This window comes from Lagopus leucura, unplaced genomic scaffold (genome assembly GCF_019238085.1).
Source record: "Lagopus leucura isolate 7727_CA_CO unplaced genomic scaffold, USGS_WTPT01 Super-Scaffold_100159, whole genome shotgun sequence".
In the NCBI taxonomy this organism is placed as follows: Eukaryota; Metazoa; Chordata; class Aves; order Galliformes; family Phasianidae; genus Lagopus; species Lagopus leucura.
In genome coordinates, this window is record NW_024962335.1 from 15,813,485 (window position 1) to 15,831,847 (window position 18,363).

The 18,363-nt window shown below is 38.6% G+C and overlaps 1 protein-coding gene across 1 annotated transcript in view; it reads right to left on the bottom strand.

Annotated features, from left to right (window-relative positions):
* The window catches only part of POLR3B (RNA polymerase III subunit B), a 67,789-nt gene that overhangs the window by 48,717 nt on the left and 709 nt on the right, over positions 1-18,363 (bottom strand). The window contains exons 3-12 of the mRNA XM_042889791.1: positions 17,448-17,504; positions 17,296-17,360; positions 16,728-16,803; positions 14,649-14,749; positions 13,416-13,507; positions 12,144-12,261; positions 11,052-11,160; positions 3,820-3,942; positions 3,030-3,146; positions 1,611-1,745 (exon numbers count right to left, since the gene is read on the bottom strand). Coding sequence (XP_042745725.1) covers positions 1,611-1,745; positions 3,030-3,146; positions 3,820-3,942; positions 11,052-11,160; positions 12,144-12,261; positions 13,416-13,507; positions 14,649-14,749; positions 16,728-16,803; positions 17,296-17,360; positions 17,448-17,504 — 993 coding nt within the window. The remainder of the gene's footprint in view (positions 1-1,610; positions 1,746-3,029; positions 3,147-3,819; positions 3,943-11,051; positions 11,161-12,143; positions 12,262-13,415; positions 13,508-14,648; positions 14,750-16,727; positions 16,804-17,295; positions 17,361-17,447; positions 17,505-18,363) is intronic.

The following is an 18,363-nucleotide window of genomic DNA, read 5'->3' on the forward strand; positions in this document are numbered from 1 at the left end:
TACAGCAAAATAAAAAAAAAAAAAAGAAACAAAAAAAGCCCAACAAACCCAACAAATAAATCCATTGTAGACTGAAATATTTGTCCCACTAGAATATTGAAATTATGTCTTATTATTCTGCTTTGCTACAAGAGTAGAATCCTAACGGACAATTACACATTAACTTGAAGAAAAGAATTCCTTTCCTATGTGGTTAAGAATTTTCATTGTTTAATTTGTACTCAGAGCATCATCTTAATTCTGCTGACAACTAGGAAGCAAAGTACATTTTTATTCTGAAGTGACTGCAAACTGTGTGTGCACATGCAATCTGTATTTGCGTTCACACATGTGGATGAGAACAAGTGTGAGTGGGAAGGAAAACAGGGATGTGAGGCAACATGCACTGTACTCCTAAATAAAAGTACAGTAAGATGAGAATTCCCATAAGACTGGAACAGAAACTGATGGATACTGTTATTTGTACTGAAACAGAAACCCCAATGCAAAGCACGTGGGGAGCAGAAATGCAGTTTCCCATGGTAAATTATGTATATTTGTTTGGATTTTTGATGCGTGATCAATAATTACAGATTATATTGACTGCAATAACTCCAACTTAAATTCACAGAGATTAGAACAATGAAATCCAATCGTTATCTAAAGAAAACATCCATGCCAGGATAATTAAGCTGTTCCTTCACCCAATAGGCAAATTCGTACTGCTTTAGGAAAACATGGCGGGTTGATGGTTGGACTATATGATTTTAGTGGTCTTTTCCAACCTTAAACATCTATGACTTTCTAAACTTCATTTTGCCAACAGCAGTTAGCCACCAGCCTCTTTGCAAAAGAATGGTGCCAATCATGCATAAATTCAGCAAGCAAAGAAACCCATGCACTCTACTTTAATTAGTCAGTCAAGTTAACCTACTATTTTCAGAAATTTCAAATAATCCCTCCTAGTTCTGCCTTTAGTAAGCTGAAGATTTTTCCCACTAGTCATTTTCTGTCAGAACCAGAAGGCACACAGCTGCACCCAGAAAAGACAGCAAGAGCTTCTGAAGCAAATCAAGTGTTTGCGCTTTCATTTTTAAAGGCTCAAAACAGAGCTTATTGCCAGAAAAGAAGTATCTAGTAGGGCTTTAAACCACATACTAATCATGTTACTCTAAAGGCTAGATGAGCAGTTGATAACAAATAACTAATCATAGGGACTTCTCCAAATTAAAGATGGCTCAAGCAGTTGTTCTGCTAGCTGTTGCAGAAGCTGGGTTCTCCACAGAGGCTCAGCCCAGGCTTTATATGTAAGTTCTCTCAGTACAATGCTTCTGTATGGGGGGATGGATTTACTGCAGAAGTCTTGGCACTAACAAAGGTACAATGGAAGTAAAACTGATGCAGTATTTACAGTTTTGCCTTTTCATTTGTTGGAGGGGCAGAACAGAAGTCAGGATACAGTTTATTGGTCCTAACAACCTATCTATGAGTAAAAACAGAAAAGCTAATGAAAATAAAACCAGAGGAAAATGCTTCAATTGAGAAGGCAGGGATTCCCCTTACTATACCTCTTTTAAAAACAGGTACTAACAAAACCCCAAAAGAGCCTAAGCTCTGAAGTAAAAACCTACCTGCCCTGCCAACTCCAAGCGTTTATTTCCATAGTAGTCTCTGTCATCTACTTTATTTTCTCCTTGAGCCAGAATTACTCTGCGCACCATTACTGCTGTGTAAATGCATTTGGCACGGAAATTGAACTCCTTCACCTGTAATGAAAGAAATGAAGAACAAACTGATGTTTCAGGACCAATTCCTCAGTTTTGACTCAGACACCAATTTAAAACACAAGAGAACATGGCTGGACAAAAGGATTACAAAATAACATTCTGTAGTTGAGAATGTTCTCTATCAAATAGCGTTACTGTACTCTTTGTATCTGTTGTAGTTTCCATGGAAATAAACTGGAGGCATTACTTTCAGAGCAAGTAGTACAGGTACAGGTAAGGACCTGAAGTAACAGCTGACAGTGTCTGGCTATAATTCAGTGGTACAGCATTTCATAAACAGATTACTTTTGACTCAGTTAAAATATTTTTCTTCAGTTTGAGGATGATTTACTTCATCTCAACAACAAAGCAAACAAAGACATTTCTTCCATGTCAGCAAAGCTCTTCCACACGAATTGCACTGATTTTTCCATATAGAACAGTTTTTCGTCTCACAGTCAAAATCTGGGTAATCTGGGATAAGGATCATTTTTTTTACTGCTCATTTTCAAACTCTAGCATGTTGCTCTCACAGAGAAGATTTGCAGCTGTCTTATTTCATATTTTGACCACACAAACCAAATCCATACTTCTCCCTTGATTGAAATCACACTTTCCAGAAGTCCTCCTGTCTTATTCCCAAAACTAACCGGGATAAAACTTAAAGTTCTTGCATTATAGGAGCATTTCTGTGAGGAGGATGAGAGAGAGGTTTGTTCAAAACTTGTCGTTATTGCATCCTGATCAGCTTCTGTAAGACCATCAGTTCCTGTTTTGTTTTCAAAAGGACTGATGTCATTGCAACCAACACCACTTCTGGCCATCACTTTTGTAAAAGACTAAAAAAAAAATAATACTTTCATATTTTCCTTAAGTGAATGTTTTTCCATTGTGAATATTTTGCATATTTGGTCGTTTTTTGCTATGTTTTTTTCTTTTAAATCCCAACTAGCACCAAAGTTGCTCCTACGCCACCATGTTCTAAAGCAGGGCAAAAGAGTAACAGAGGCTGAACACAGACCAAACAGAACATCACCATCTAAAATACTCCAAAAGCATCTAAAGTCTCATATCACTTCTGGGTTTTCTCTCCTTAGCTGTATGATTTTATTAGAAGTCTGTTTAGCTCTAGAATGACACAGTCTGCAGTTCTTTGTGTGAGAAGTTTTCAGGTGCTATATCATTACAGACATACAGACATCATTACAGAACGAAGAAGAAAGAACTGGACATCTCTAAAAATAACCACGCAGATCTACTTCAGGGAAAGAAAACATTACATACAAGAACGTGGGTCAGAATAGTTGATGCTAGCAGTTCTCGTGCTTCTTCCATCTTCGTTTTCTTTGGGCCTCCCCACATCCTTTGCCTTCGTACTTTGTTTCCAATGTACTTCAATGCCTGTCAAGTGAAGCAATTAACTTCAGTTAATATCAGAGCTGTAACCTATAAAAACACACATATCTTCGCTTTCCTTAATCAATCAGTGCAAAGCCACAAGCTACAGACAACACAAACTTCAAGCAAGGTGGAAAATAAGAAACTGCATAAGCGATGCTAACAAAAAAAATCTCAAGAACTGAACACAACTATGATTATAATACATGCATACGTGTTGCCTATCTTGTCCTGATAACATCTGGAATTGGAAGTGTTGAAAGATTATGATTACTACAATGAGGACTGTAGGTATAAGAAAAAAGATTGTGTAAATACCAAAGACATCTAGTTTATCTCATTAGGCTTTTTCATCTCCAGTTCTTTTGTGTACTTGCTGAGTTTCATCTAGGTATAAAACGATGAGGTGCACTCTGAATTTAAGGATGTCACTACTTTTCACATGCATTACAACATAACCCCAGGCTTCTGAAAACAAAGAATTTATTGACTTTGCTTCCTTTCAGTTAAGCAGTTCAGAGCAAAGCCTAACTTTCGACAGGGCCTGCTGCCTAAAAGCCCCTGGCTTAAACTATCTCTGCAAAAAAACAAAGTGTATGTGGACTGCTGACAGAGCAAAGTGGTCAATATAATCATCTTTAGATTTTATGGCTACTTGCAAAAAGAAAAGATGCACCTGCATCTGTGTAAAAATTTGAGCTTTTTGGCACTCTTCCAGACTAGGAGCAAATGCAGCCATCACGTGTTCCTCTGTGCCAATCATCTGTACAATCTCTTGGTCACTTTCAACACCCATGGCCTAGGAAAAGAAGAAAAGACAGAAACAGCACAGGCTTTATGTTTACTCACTGACATTTGCTTATGCTAATTTGGTATTGTTTGTCTGCATTACTACTAAGCAAGAGCTAGTTCTTCCCTCAGAAACTGTGCCATCTGGCACTGGCAGTACATATTTTAGCTACGGAAGAACCCAAAATGGAAATCTTGATAAGCAGCAGGAACACACACGCACACTCTTTAGACAACAGTTAAATTCCACACTTCTTTTGTGAAAAATAAGTAACAACCCTACATGTGTAAAACCAAAACCAACTCAGAATCTACAACAAAGGAAGGTGAAATTACTTAAAAGATTACACATGGTCTCTTACCACAAGCAATTTGACAAATGCAATTGTCTACGATACAGCACGTCCTATTGGAGAATTATTATTATTATTTTTTTTTACAATACACCTCTTCTGCAGCTCTTTGCATCTAGAAGATGACTTCACTACACAGTTCCACTTGAAAGCCATTCTATTATTTCGGTGATCCTTGGACACCTTGTTAGGCTTTATACCACAAAAAAAGCTTAATAAACTAAGAAAGCGCTTAACAGGTTTAAAAAAAATCTCTCTATCAGTAAGTGTTTCAAGGTGGCAGCCAGCAGTGAAGGCCTTTGTGGATTCCAGATGGTGCTAAAGCTCCCCCTTCACACATTTGTCTGGAGCTCTGCCATATCAAGAAACAGAATAATCTCACTAAACCTCTTCTGGTTGACTTATAATACGTTTCTCAGAAGTTTGGGAGGAAGTTACGTTTGCATTCATACTGTTCTTCAAACTGCCAGCCACAAAGACCATTGTAAATAATGGCCTATGTAGACTCTGCATTCTGGTTTTCATTAAAAACTGGCAGTGTCTCAAAAAGCTACATTTTCCTCAAAAATGCACAAATACCTTTCCTTCTTTTTGCATTCATGGGGTGTTATTTTGCCTAATGCCTACCTAATGCTATCGCTTTGCAGAACTGATGCCCCAATTGTGAAGTACCCAGCTTTTTCTTTTTTCTCTTTTCTTCTTTCTTTCTCAACAGGAGGCCGAAGTTCTTTCAACTTAGAACTTTCTCTCTTCACCTTGTGGTTTATTGGAAATTAAAAGCAGCACAAAAATAGCACAACCCATTAAAACTGTGAGAATGGTTCAGTTTTGACATGAAGCACAGATCACTACTCCATTTATCTCAGACAAATTTGAGTGTCAAATCAAGACAGTTAACTGCACCAGGTAAGAGTGGTTCATCCCAGTTCATTCCTACCAGGTAGTCATACCATCGATCTCAAGGCACTTCTCAGAACCAGAATTTGTCTGTCTGATATGACTGTAGTTAACTTATGTGACTATTTTTCAGATACAACTATGCTACCTCATCCTTTCAAATAAGGTCACTTAGTAGTAAAAAACAAACAAACAAAAAAAACACTTCAGAGAAGTACATAAAATCCATCACAAATCAGTCTGATATGAAAAGCATGAAAGCTTTATCATAGTCATTTTCCACACTTCTAGAACTTAGAAGCTAACCAGCAAAACCAGTTTAGGAACCACTACTTGATTGACACCATTGTTACACTTAGTTCCAATAAGAAGAACATTTTATGAAGGGAATTCTTCATACTGCTCCAGGCACACATACCAGGAACACATTTACCTAGAACACATCAAATACAAGTTGATAAGGCATTGCTCCATATCCTGCCACCAGATTTAAGGTAAGAAGGCAACCAGACAGTAAGAATCATGTGAAATGTGAACAGAACAAGCAGGGAAGAAAAAAAACAACAAAAATATCAATCTGCAGTTTTATTATGTTCTTTTGTCCCTTTAAAAACAGAAAGTTGCAGTCAATTAGAAAAGGCTGATCATTTCTTCTAACTTGACAAATAGTCTGATTAAAATTTGGACAACATACAGATGAAAATAGGACATACCATCATACCACTACAGATTTTCTAGTTCAAATTTGCAGCAGCAAAACTCACTTGAAAATTTAAAAGCTGTTAAGTGGGAAAGGCTGTAACATAATGTATATTGTATTATTACAGAAATACAAACTGGGGAAATTAATTCATGAGTAGTAATAACTACGATTTCGGGCAAATAACTAAGAAAGATACGCTGATGTAGTAGCCTACAAATAAATCCATGTATTCTCTTCTGCGTTCTAAAAAACCAGTCAGAGCTGCACATACAAATCCACCTACATGCAGTGTGAATGGGGCAAACAAGAGACACATACTGGTATGAGATGTTTTCTTTGTTAGTAAGTTCAGGACAAGTGCAACTCAAGGGCTATCTTCTCCACTCACCCCCCAACAAAAGGAAAAAAAAAACCAACTAACCCAAGTCCCCCAGACAAAAACCCACTCCTGAATTAACCTATAACATCATTAGGATAGTAACATGACATTCTTGGGTTGCTACCTGTGTTACAGGAACACTGTCACAGGGTAAACCATGACAAACACCAAAGATGTGTGAAGTGCTACAAAGCTGATAGGAAGAGAATTAACATTACAGCACAGTTAGCCACAAGTTCTCTTGTTCGTTTTTGTTTGGAAGGCAATGCTGCAAAAGAACAACTTCACAGGAAAGTGGGGGACAGAAGGAAGGGACATGATGCAAAGGGATGACTTAGAAAGAGCAGTGACGGGATTAGAAAGGAGATGGCAGCAAGATGATGAAGAGCGTGGTTGGAAGTCTAGCAGTCAATGGATGCAATAGAAGTCCAAGCAAACATTAACAATACTCATATTATTCTGGGTTCAAGTGGGATAAAGTGCTCCAACTAGGGTCAACTGCTTCCTAGGACTGGGGAGGATCCTGTTGCACAAAGTCTGTGTGTGTATGTGTGGATACACACACTCGTAACACACGATAAAGTGTGCATGAAAGAGTGAGAGCCCAGTTCTTCCTCCCCCAGCTCGTGTCTTAATGATGATGTCTAGGCGTTTCCATGGCACTTGCCTAGAATGTAGCTCTGCAGTCCATCAGGCTATATTACAGAATGGAGACAGGCAGATGACTGGATTAAAAAGATGTCAGGGAAGTTCAAGGTTGACATCACAGACAGAATTGGTCTGGAGCTTTCATAATTCTAAAGATACGAGCTATGAAACTGTAGCCATGGAAACACATAATTCTGTGGGTCCAGCAAGACCACCACTCAGCTGTTCCTCCAGGGTTGCATCTTAACGGCTCCAAGGCTAACATAATTTTTTTTTTTTAATATGAAACTCAACCCACTGTTTACATCTTTTGCTGCAGGTCTTAGAGCATCTCCCTACAACCTCAAGATAATTCATCCAGCAACTTGTAACATAAAGTTCAGCTTTTGAGCCCGCCCTTGGCTACATATAACTCTCTTCCTTCTCCAGCTGGTTTTAGTGCAGCACTCAACCTTCATTTACTTCAGCGCCCAGAGCCTACCCAATCCAGGCCATACATCCAAACCAAAAATAGTCTTTACCTTAAAACAGCTCTAATTCCCTGCAAAAATGGCAGCAGCATCTCATCTGTAATCTGATGTTTTTCAAAATAGGAACATCAGACACTGTAAATATTGCTCTGGTTGCACGTGTATATTAACTAATAAAGCAACCTTATTCAGTAAGCAAGTTACTTTTGTCTGATGCTTTCTACTACAAGGAGTTCGAAAATCTTGGCAGATACATACTTTAGGGGACAAAATTGTTCACTTTATACTACTTCAAACCAGAAACTGCATTTACACATACAGGTGCTGCACAAGTGCTTCTGTCTCTTTCAAGAAAAAAAAAGAAAGTAAGGGAAAAATATCTGTGTTAGCACAGCAACAAAGGACTAAGTGCCCAAAAAGTAAAGAGCAGATACTTCCAAGTTTGTTCTAGTCTACTCTCAGGAATTTGTCTATTGTAACCTATCACATTTCATTTAGTTGTGGTCAATGCATTAAACTCCACAAAACCATGGCCTACATGTACTCATTCAGCACAACTTGCTGCTAAATCTTCTAATATGTCAATCACAAAGATTCTTACAGGTCAGATGGCAGAAGAACTCATTCAGGCTTGCAGTTTAGAACAGACTACAGGTAAGGACGAACTGCAAGGCAGATGCTCCTTCTAGGACGACCCTACACAGGCCGGTTCCCCTACCTACCCACCTTAAAGGACCTTTACAGCCACACCACTATTTCCTTCTGTATAGAAAGGTGATGACAAATAACCAGTTCTAAATTACCCAAAAAAGGATGATGGTCACAAACCAGTTAAAGAAAGAAAGATTTGCTTACCCATCCCAAAGATCAAGGCTCACCAAATACTTCAGAAAGAAGGATCGCTAGGTAAAGAACATTCCCCTGTGGCTGCCAGCCTCTAATTGAGGATTAGGGAAGCTGGTTCCACCCCTTCTGGTCACACTGGTGAAAGAACTACTTTCACCTGTGCTACCAGGGTTCCCTGTGTCCCTTCACCAGGTACTCCATCATTGGTTCAGTCTGTGAGTTAGCAATTCCCATGCTCCTTCCCTCCTCATGAAAGAAAAGAAAAGGTGGGAACAACATACAGAATCATATAACCATTAAGGTTGGAAAAGGCCACAAAGATCATCCAGTCTGACCATCAATCATATGTTCAGGCCTTGCCATAAAACGTTGTCAAGATGTGACCGTGAGTCATGCCTGAAACAGGAAAGTGATCTTAGATTCTAGTTAAAATAAGCACTTTTTGAGTTTTAGGCCTCAGTTCTGTTGGTCATTGGTATCTGTAATGCTCTCTACTTCACAGCCCTTGCACTTGAGATGAAAATGTCTAAGGGATGTTATTACCTCCACTTTGGAATTAAGGCACAGGCAGTCAAAACTTCAGACCTATGACTGTGTATACAACTTAACTTCAGCCCTTCCAGATGCACACTGTGATACAACCTCTACGTTAGAGAAGGAATACTTACTAGTAACAAGTAAGATCCACATTCTGTGCCCTTTCTACTGAAAAGAATTACTCTCCTTGTTTTTCCAACAGATGTCCTGAGCAGAATACTGGAATACTGCTGTGTGAGAGCTGAGGTACAAGGGGATCCTTTGGTTAGAAATTTTCTAATTTCAGAGCCAGAGACTTTTTAACTTGAGTTCCAGTAGTTAAATAAAAGCTATATTTACATTCCGCAGTGACCAAGAAGAAAAACATCAGAAGGCAGTGTCTTAATAATTAATTCAAAAAACTATTGGGATTTTTAGTTTGCAGCTGGAGAATCATCAGCAATGGAACGAAGATGTCTCAAGTTCACGTGACATTGAAAGAAAAAGTAAGGAGAATGATGTCTCATGAATTCACCAAGCACTAGTCAGGAATGGGGCAGTCAGAACAGTTAAAAGGGGTGCATCTAATTCCCTGCTGGACCAAATCGACATAAGGCTGTGAAAAGCACTACTGTGAGAATGTCCAACAACTGCAACCCCTTATTTAATAAATACATTTAAGTAAATATGCAACAGTTATCTGGAATTTTAAAAGTATATAAAGGCAGGTAAATAACTCTAACTCACATGGTTGGAAGGTGATCAAATAGACTATATAATGCTGCTAAAAAGAAAATAGAAAACCCACAAACCAACCCACAACCTCCTCAGACTTAATAACCCTGAGCAGTTACTCGTGCCTGTGGTCAGGTATTTATCTATACCAGCAGGGCGTGACAAAATGTAATAAAAGTCTGTTAGTGAAGGTGGAACCCAGCTGTTTGGTGCTTGAGCAAATAGATTATGGGCTACATTAACACTTTCCTGTAACAGAAAAGTTATGAATTTAATTCTGACATTCTTATGTGCATTTCTCCCCACAGATGGTCTCCCAGTCTCTTTCAACACTGGTCATGGAGACCAGATGATTTTCTCTAACCACTTCAAGTGATCAGCATCATCTGACATAAGACATTTGCTTCCCATGTCTAGAACCAATTATCTAGGTATATTCTAGAACCAAACCCAAAGCACTTCTCACAAGGAAGCTGATTCCTACAACTCAGAGCTGTGGTAACACAAAGCCTGTAGCTGCAAACTTCAGCACGCAGCACTGCTGGCAGGAACTTGATGGATGATGTGAGCGAGTGCTGACCTCTGCTGGCAATATATTTCCTCTGTAATTATCCCATTGCCAGCACTTGTTTGCCACGAAGCACTACAGGTGAAGACAGTAAAAGAGGTATAGAAGTTACTTCTGCTGGCTGGTGAATCTAGGGGGAAGGCCCTCGGTTTCCCTCTAGCAGCAAGTATCCTTGAGTGAATCAAAACGAAAGTGAAAAGCAGAGGGCAAAATAGGATAGTCTGTGGTTTCACAGGCAACGAGGGCCGTGGCATGATTCTGTCACCAGCTCAACTGGCAGGGCAAATACTCCATATTCACTCCAGTTCTTGCACTGCATCAAGTCTTTTCATTGGTCTCATCAGGGACCTCTTTAAAACTATCATAGCTGTCTACATTCACTGCACTGAAGAGAGGTGTGCCTGAACCAGAGATTCTGAAGGCTGTGAGACTCCATGAGTCTCCTGCCAAGAAATAAAAGCCACTCTAGTCATCTTAAAGGATTCTAGGTCTAAGAACTGCAGGGCCTCCCTAAAAGCAACCAGTTGTCTTCATGGTTATGACTGGAAGTTACATATGTCCAGTTCATGGCTATGTCATGTCACTGCATCTGAAATCAAAAGATACTGAGCTCCTCAGCAGCTCAGGGGTTCTGGGGAGAACAAAACCAGAAATGGAAACCCTTAACGTAAGTTTGCAACACAGTTCATTAGAAAGCAAGAAAAAAGAAAAAACCTTTACAACTTCCTGCAGCAACATGACTACAGGCAGAGAGACTTTACAAAGCAAGAAGGGGTAGCAACTGTTTGTCTTGGCACAGCAATGTTCTCCTTACTGAAAATAGCAGTGCTTTTCTCCTTTTTGCTGGACAACAAAGACAGTATCCCAGGGGAAAAAAAAGCTTTCTTTCTTTTTCTCAGCCATGCCACGTCTTTCTGTACATATTAACTTTTGAGAGCTGCAGTCGATCTTCATTTTTTACTACAGCATGGATACGTATTTTTTCAAACCAAGAGTTGTATTACCTTAAAGATGATAGCAATAGGAATATCTTCTGACAGAGTGTTATGCCTCAGGTAAAATCTTCCTTGTTTCACAACCAAGTTTGTTCTGCTCTTCTTCTCATGAGTGGAACTAAAGGCAAAAAAACAAACGTATTATGTGGAACATAAAGTTTGCACTGACACTCCAAGAATCTTCTGCATAAAACTTAGCAAGCTCGAGGAATCATTTAGCTGAACTAACATTGTGTTTTCTCTTTGAAAAATTACATGACAACTGCCAGATACCATCCTTTAGCTCCAAGATGGTGGGCTATTATCATTTGTGATCTGGAAGGCCAGTATTCAGTTTACATGTGCACAAGCCCACACTTTTCAAGAGCATCTGTGTATGGCTTTACCCCTGGTTCAGACATAACCAGCAAGGCCAGTCTGCGCACAGATACTGTGACATCAACAGTAACAAGATAACAGACTTCAAGTTGTACTTTTTGCATCGTTTAGGAGAGATGTGGGAGACTTCTAGGAAAAGACAAAATAGCCCTGACATCAGACAGTGACAAGAACTATACTATGCCAGCAGGCAGCTGCCAATAGGCAAAAAAGATAAATAAAACTCAGCTGAGGAGGAAAGGCCAGACTTAGACTACTTTTCAATTTTCAACAATTTCTGAAGTATAAAAAAAATTTGTTTCCTTCTCTACTGCCTTTAGAAGTTTTAACACCAATTTGATTGAGGCAGTCAAACAAAAGGTTATACCCTATTTCCACAGCAGTGACTTCATGTTACTTGCTACGAAATGAGGTCATACATCATCAGTTATGAGGTTCAACTTGTTATATTAAAAATTAGAATCCGCTTTTCCTAGTCTAGGATGAATACTGAAGCATATGAGCAATTCCCACTGATTTTCATAGGACTGCTCTCCTATTAGATTCTGGGACTGACATCTAACCATACAAAATGACAGAAGCAAGAGAGGAGCACTGAACACTTACACTTATTCTCCATTAAGCTATTTTAGAGAGAAAACTGCTCAGCTACTTCAACAACAACAACTAATGCTCAAACTGTCATTTTTATCTTCTTCATGTAATTGCAGGCATCTACCATACCTGGTAACAGAAGCACCCACTGTGCCTTTTCTATCAGCTTCCACAATTATTCTGTTTTTGGATAACTGCTCTTGGATGAGGATGACTTTCTCTACACCTTTAACAATGAAATAGCCACCTATTCAAAAGAAAAGAAAGGTTTTGCATATCAGTATCCCTGCACCTTACTCACCTCTTTCAGTATCTTTGAATAAAAATTATTAGACAGCAAACAGTGAGTATTTAAAGGACAACACAGGAGAGCAAATTTTCTCTTAATAAAGTAAAGAATAAACTGTCTAAAAGCTATGATTTCCAGGAAAATATTCCATTACACTAAATTGAACTTCTGCTAGGTTCAAATCCAGTCTTGGGGATCTAAGAATGTGTTTGGGAAGTGCTTGGACAGAATAAAAGTGGCCAGAGAGAGCTCTCAGTCAAACTAAACACTGTAAAGTTGGAAAAAAACAACCCTCAAACCTCCAAAGTAACCATGTTTATTTAAGGATGTTATAGAATTATTAATTTTACAGTATTGCCTGCCAGAAGAGCATATCACAAGGACGTCACAAGAGAGCTGGCCATTTCAGATACTGTTATAAAAGAGTAAGTCTCCCATAATTTACTCACTTGCACTCTCCAGCACTCCAGGAAGAAATTTACTTTGTATTACTTTTAAAAATGTATTTCAATGTTGCAGCTAAGACAATCTAAGGAATACGCACATAAGCAATGTTTGATTCCTGCCTTAAATTGTAGCTGTCTACTCATGCTCCTCCAGCACAGAACAGTATGTCACCGTATTTTCCCATCATGAGCAAGCACAGTCCAGTATGTGCTTCAAAGGCGGTCTATTAAAAGCCAAGACCTTGCTTGTTAGAATCCTTCATCTCCTCTCTGCATATTAAAGGTTATCATATAGCACCTTATTCTCGCTTCACAGAATGCAGTAAATGAATGTTCCTGCTCTGGAGAATACTGTTTTATTCCTCTGTTTCCTCTCTTCCCTGATCTATTTCACTGCCACAAACTAGCCCCATCACTTTCCCTTACAATACATCTCTGTACAATGCTATATGCACATCCCAACTTCTTCAAACTTGCAGAGTGTCGTTTCTGTGGTTGAAAGCTCTGTCTGCAAACACAAACATCCCCTGCTGTTATTTTCAAAAGCCTGATGATTTCTTTTAGCTACAGGTTTACATTTGAGAGTTCCCACAACGACTTCACAGTGATAAGAACCATAGCAATGGGGTATTCATCTGCTCAAAAAGAACTTGAATGGAAATGTACCTGGGTCTAAAGGACATTCATTGAGTTTTGCAAATTCTGCTGGAGTTTTTCCAGTAAGAACACAATTGGAGCTACGCAGCATGATAGGCATTCTGCAAGAAAATCACAGTTACAAGACAGAACGCACTTAAGGTACCCAAAACATAAGCAAAATACAAACAACAAACTTTTCCTTTAATCCAGCCTTATTTCACAGACTTCCGACATAACTTTATTTTTTAATGGAGAATATATGCTTTTTTTGAAGTTTCCTTCACCTATTGCATACATCACAAAATGACTCAAAGAACTCAAATTTAGATGTTCTTTTAAAAAATGACTCAAACCAATAAACGGTATGACACCTCCAGAAGCACAGGGTTCTAACTGCATTATTGTGTATCATGTTCTACTGACAAATGGGATGGATATTTACTACAGGAAGTGTAGCTTCTTAAGCACCTATCTTCTCTTTCCTGCCACTATTCCAGCTTTGGTCACATATTAAACAATGACAGTAATCCAGAGTTGGCCTTGAAAAATCTTGTCTACAAAAGACATCTTTGTGCCTTTAAACAGAGCTGTGCTATAACTGCCAGCTATTTTGCTTTTTTGGTATGGTTAAGAGCTTGTCTTTTTCTCATGCCCGTTATTATTTCTTTATGAAACCAGATGTTCTTCACAATATTAATACCCTCAAGTCATTTGATAGTTGATAGGAAAGCATCACCAGTAAATGATACTCATCATTTCTCCAAAAACTTTGCCTTGGCTCTAAAGCAAATAAATTTTAAAGTAGAGTTTAGTCTCATCTGGGGGAACCAGAGCTTGCTTTACTCATTTCACCCTCTGCTCCCACAGACATCTCTACATTTTACGTATGAAAGACTGAACAAAACACCTTTGGCTACCAAGTAAACACAATTATTCCCATTTTGCAAAAAAGGTCATTTGCAGCTCTACTTTTCTTTCATACAGTTTCCTCTAGTTTTATATCAATACAAACATAGGCAACATTCATCTTTATATCAATTCTAATAAATAACCTTCTTTGGAGGAGACCAATTTGCAAAAGCTTTTGAAAAATCAGATTTTGTAACGGAGCCTATGAGCCTCACTGTGTGCAGCTACTCATCAAGATTTCTCTATTGCCTCTTAAGAAGGAAGCAAGGTTGGCCTGCATTTATTTTGCAATGCAAACTTTTCCCAACACAGCGGCAAATAAAAACAAGTACCAGAAGTTTGACATCTTACCTGCCAATGGGTAATGCATTACGGATGATCCTCTGGCTACCTCGGGTATATTCAATGTCCACTGTAATCGGGGCAGAGTAAGTCATGTCTCTCAGGCGGCACTAAAAACAGAGCAGACCTATGGTTGGGTGGCTGAACAGTGTCTCAACACATCCCATGCTCTCTTTGTCTCTCTCTTGCTCAAGACTCAATCACTGCTATACTGATCTTTCTGGTCTGCTCTCCTCAGACTTGCTCTATCACTGTTGCTAACCCTTAGGTACTTCTGTATCTTCATGCAAGACAAGGTTTACTGCATATGCAGAACACAACAGAGCAACTGACAGAAGGTCATTTGTGACCTCATTGCACATTTTATACCTCTGATACCAGAACTGCAGATTTATCAGAATCCAGATGGCTCAACTTATGGTCCTATACAGCTTTTCTGTGTATGGATTATGCATTACTATAAGGGAATTAAGACTATACTGTGCACAGAGGGTGCATCTGTAAGGAAAAACAAGCCTCAAGAATCACTGCAAACTGGTTACTCCTTCTCACCACATGAAAAAGTAAACAATTTCTCTAGTAATAAAATACTGATGTGTACAAGGAGATATAAAATAGTAGATATAAAATAGACTTGTAGGAAACTGGATCCCACTGTGCTCCTGGCAACTTCATTGAATTTAAAAGTAATTGACAAGATATTCACTTCTAATTACTTCAAATTCATCTGTACAGTTGACGAAACTCACATAAGAACTGTGTAAGAAGGAGAGTTAGATCACTTCATCAGTATTACATGAGAAAAACAAGGCTTCAGTATTCTCTCTGTGTGCTTTGTCCACATAAAACACACTATAACCCATTGAAAGAAAAAGAAACAATATCTAGCAATAGGCATTAGTGAGAATACTTGAGATAGAAGAGTTGGTTATTCTAAATTCAGGGTGAATATGCTCCTTGAAGCATTTATTTTGCCTTCTTGTGCCTGTACAATCACCTCACTTTACAAGACAAGGATTTTGATTACCTTATTCTTAGGCCTGAGTTAGCCACTATTTCTCACATGCAATTTCATTCACATATAGAAAAAATCTTTCTCATCTCATTTTGTGCATGTTTAAATATATTGATTTAATGCTAGCTTAAAAAATTGTCAGAACCATGAGGTGGACTCTATTACATTTAATTTATTGTTGATGGCTGAGTTATTAGCTTTACTTAAAACACTTCCATTGAGCTAAATGAGAACTGAGCCAGATTGTAGAACACAGCAATGTGGCCATGCACAAGAGGCAACAACCAGTAGAGGGCTTTTTTACAGAATCTCTCCCAACCACAGAACATCTCTGTGAAAGCTTAAGTGTACCACATACATTACATGGAAAAAAAAAAAAAAGGAATAATAAATAAATAGATACAATTTCAAGTGTGAAATATATACAATAAAAAAGAAAACATCCAAAATGGCAACTGATCTATCAGGTTGACAATAGGCTGCATGTAGATAAACAGGAAAAAGAGATGCATGTTCCAAGCTCTGTTTTTCTTCTTCCTTATATGTAACGAAGCTAGCTTACTTTCTAGCAAAACCAGCAGACTTTCTAATTCCAGTCACAGCATCACTTGTTCTTCAGGAGTCTTTATTTTGGACACGCACAATCTATCTGTTAGCCTACATCTTTACAACAGGCAAAACAGCTTTACATGCAGTCCGTAAGACTAATGTTCTGCTGCAGTTTGTAAGTTATTATCAACTTCCAACTGCTCAGAATTTCTGTATTTGCTCTCTATCTGACTCAGACTTAAAAACTGCAAGGGATGTACTTCCAAAGAAGACTGGGTCTGAAGTGATCTACAGTGCAAAATGTAGCTGCCATGAAACACTGAACACAACTATTCACACACATCAGGGCAATAACAGAAGGAAGAGTTACTATGTGATGTTTAAATATGAAGCTTCTTTTTACAAGCATGTGTTGAATCATAAAACGTGGCACGCTTGTGCTTGAAGTAAAATCAGATGCAGCAGTTATCTAAGGCATTACTGAGGTCAAACAAAGAACTCCTCACAGACACAAATATCGGTACCTCGTGAGGCGATACAGGTCGTGTCACATTGAAACTTTCTTCCACATCTGGAGTACCCACATAGATGTTGAGGTATCTGTAACACAAAACAATTTAAAAATGAGCCAAATGTCTTCCGGGCAACCTGAAGGAAAAGGAGTTCTACAACAAGTAGAAAATGAATTTGCTTTGATGTGAAAGTAGGTTGATTAACAATAAGCAATGATTCTTCCCAAAGTAACCCACTGTACTTGAACACTGTTATAGTTAGTTAAAACTTAAACTCACATACAAAAATAAACCCAGATCACCTTTGCAAAAAGGGAAATGGAGATTCCCCTCCATCACCTGAAACTGCTAAGTTATGGAAAGATAGTGACATAAAGCATTGTTAACAACAGAGTTAACTCTATTTATCAGAATTATTATTTAAGCATCTGTGTGTATGTGTTCCAACTAAGAGGAAAGCATGCAAGAGCTTTGCTTCATTTATGCCCAGGCTGATGCTTATAAACACTTCACAGTCAATAACAAACCCATGTAACTTTATGCAAGCTAGTCCTGATAGGGAAACCAGCTTTATGCTTACTTCAAGTACCACATTGGATCAGCATCACTTGTCACTTTTTCATTGGCTTTCATGATTTTCTTTATCTGAAAAAAAAAAAAAGAAAAAGAACTGAATCATTTCTTTTTTTTCTGACTACTAACAGCCAGCCCATTCCCACCAGGAAAACATACCTCCACGTTGATAAAATAGTTGAATGAGTCTATATGCTGCTTCACGAGTCCTTTCACCTGAAAAATACATGCATGCAGCAAATAGCATCAGCTTTAATAACACTGATCATATAAGGCAGACATTGAAATATAAGCATTTATGAATGCTTCTGAATCACTGTTAAATTTTTTTGGTGGACAAATTTCTTAGAACTGAACAATCTGTCTGGTTCCACACTATATGTTTCCAAGTCTACACAAGAGCTGAAACAGAGAAGTAACTCAGGAAATGCAAAAGCAAGCACCAAGCAGATTCTGAAGTTATATAAGCAGAAGATAGTGACTGCATGTCAAAATATCTTTTGTCTTTTTGTAGCACAACTAACCATTTGTGTTACTTGAGAAAGCAGTGATCTGCACCCTGGGAAAGGCAGCTGCCAGAACGAGAGGGAGCCAGTGAGAGCAGAGAAGTGGGGTGTTAAGGAAGTTGATAAAGAAGGGAACAGCCACACAAGGACAAGACAGACTCTCATAATAAACCTGAATTTGATTTCTAGGTAGGAAGAGCACTTGCTCATATGTAGTATCACAGAACCAACAGCACCCTGTTTTCCTGCAAGATCACGATGCCACAGGAAAAAAAAAAAAAGCTGCAGGGACTGTACACTGAGAAGGAAGGGAATTAACAAAGTCAGGCTGAAAGATGCCTGGTTGAAGGGGGCAACACTTCCAGAAACTGATTAGAGAGGTGCAGAGGTGGCCGCTGTTCTGCAGAGGGACCTGTGTATATCATAGGTTTCACCTTCACCACACAGTTCTTTCACCACTCTGCCCCTTTCCATTCTCACTTCCAGCTGCCAACTACCTGTTATTGCAATTCATTTTAAGTAGAACTGTGCCTTTACCTCATACCAGATTATGAGAATAGCACTGAAAT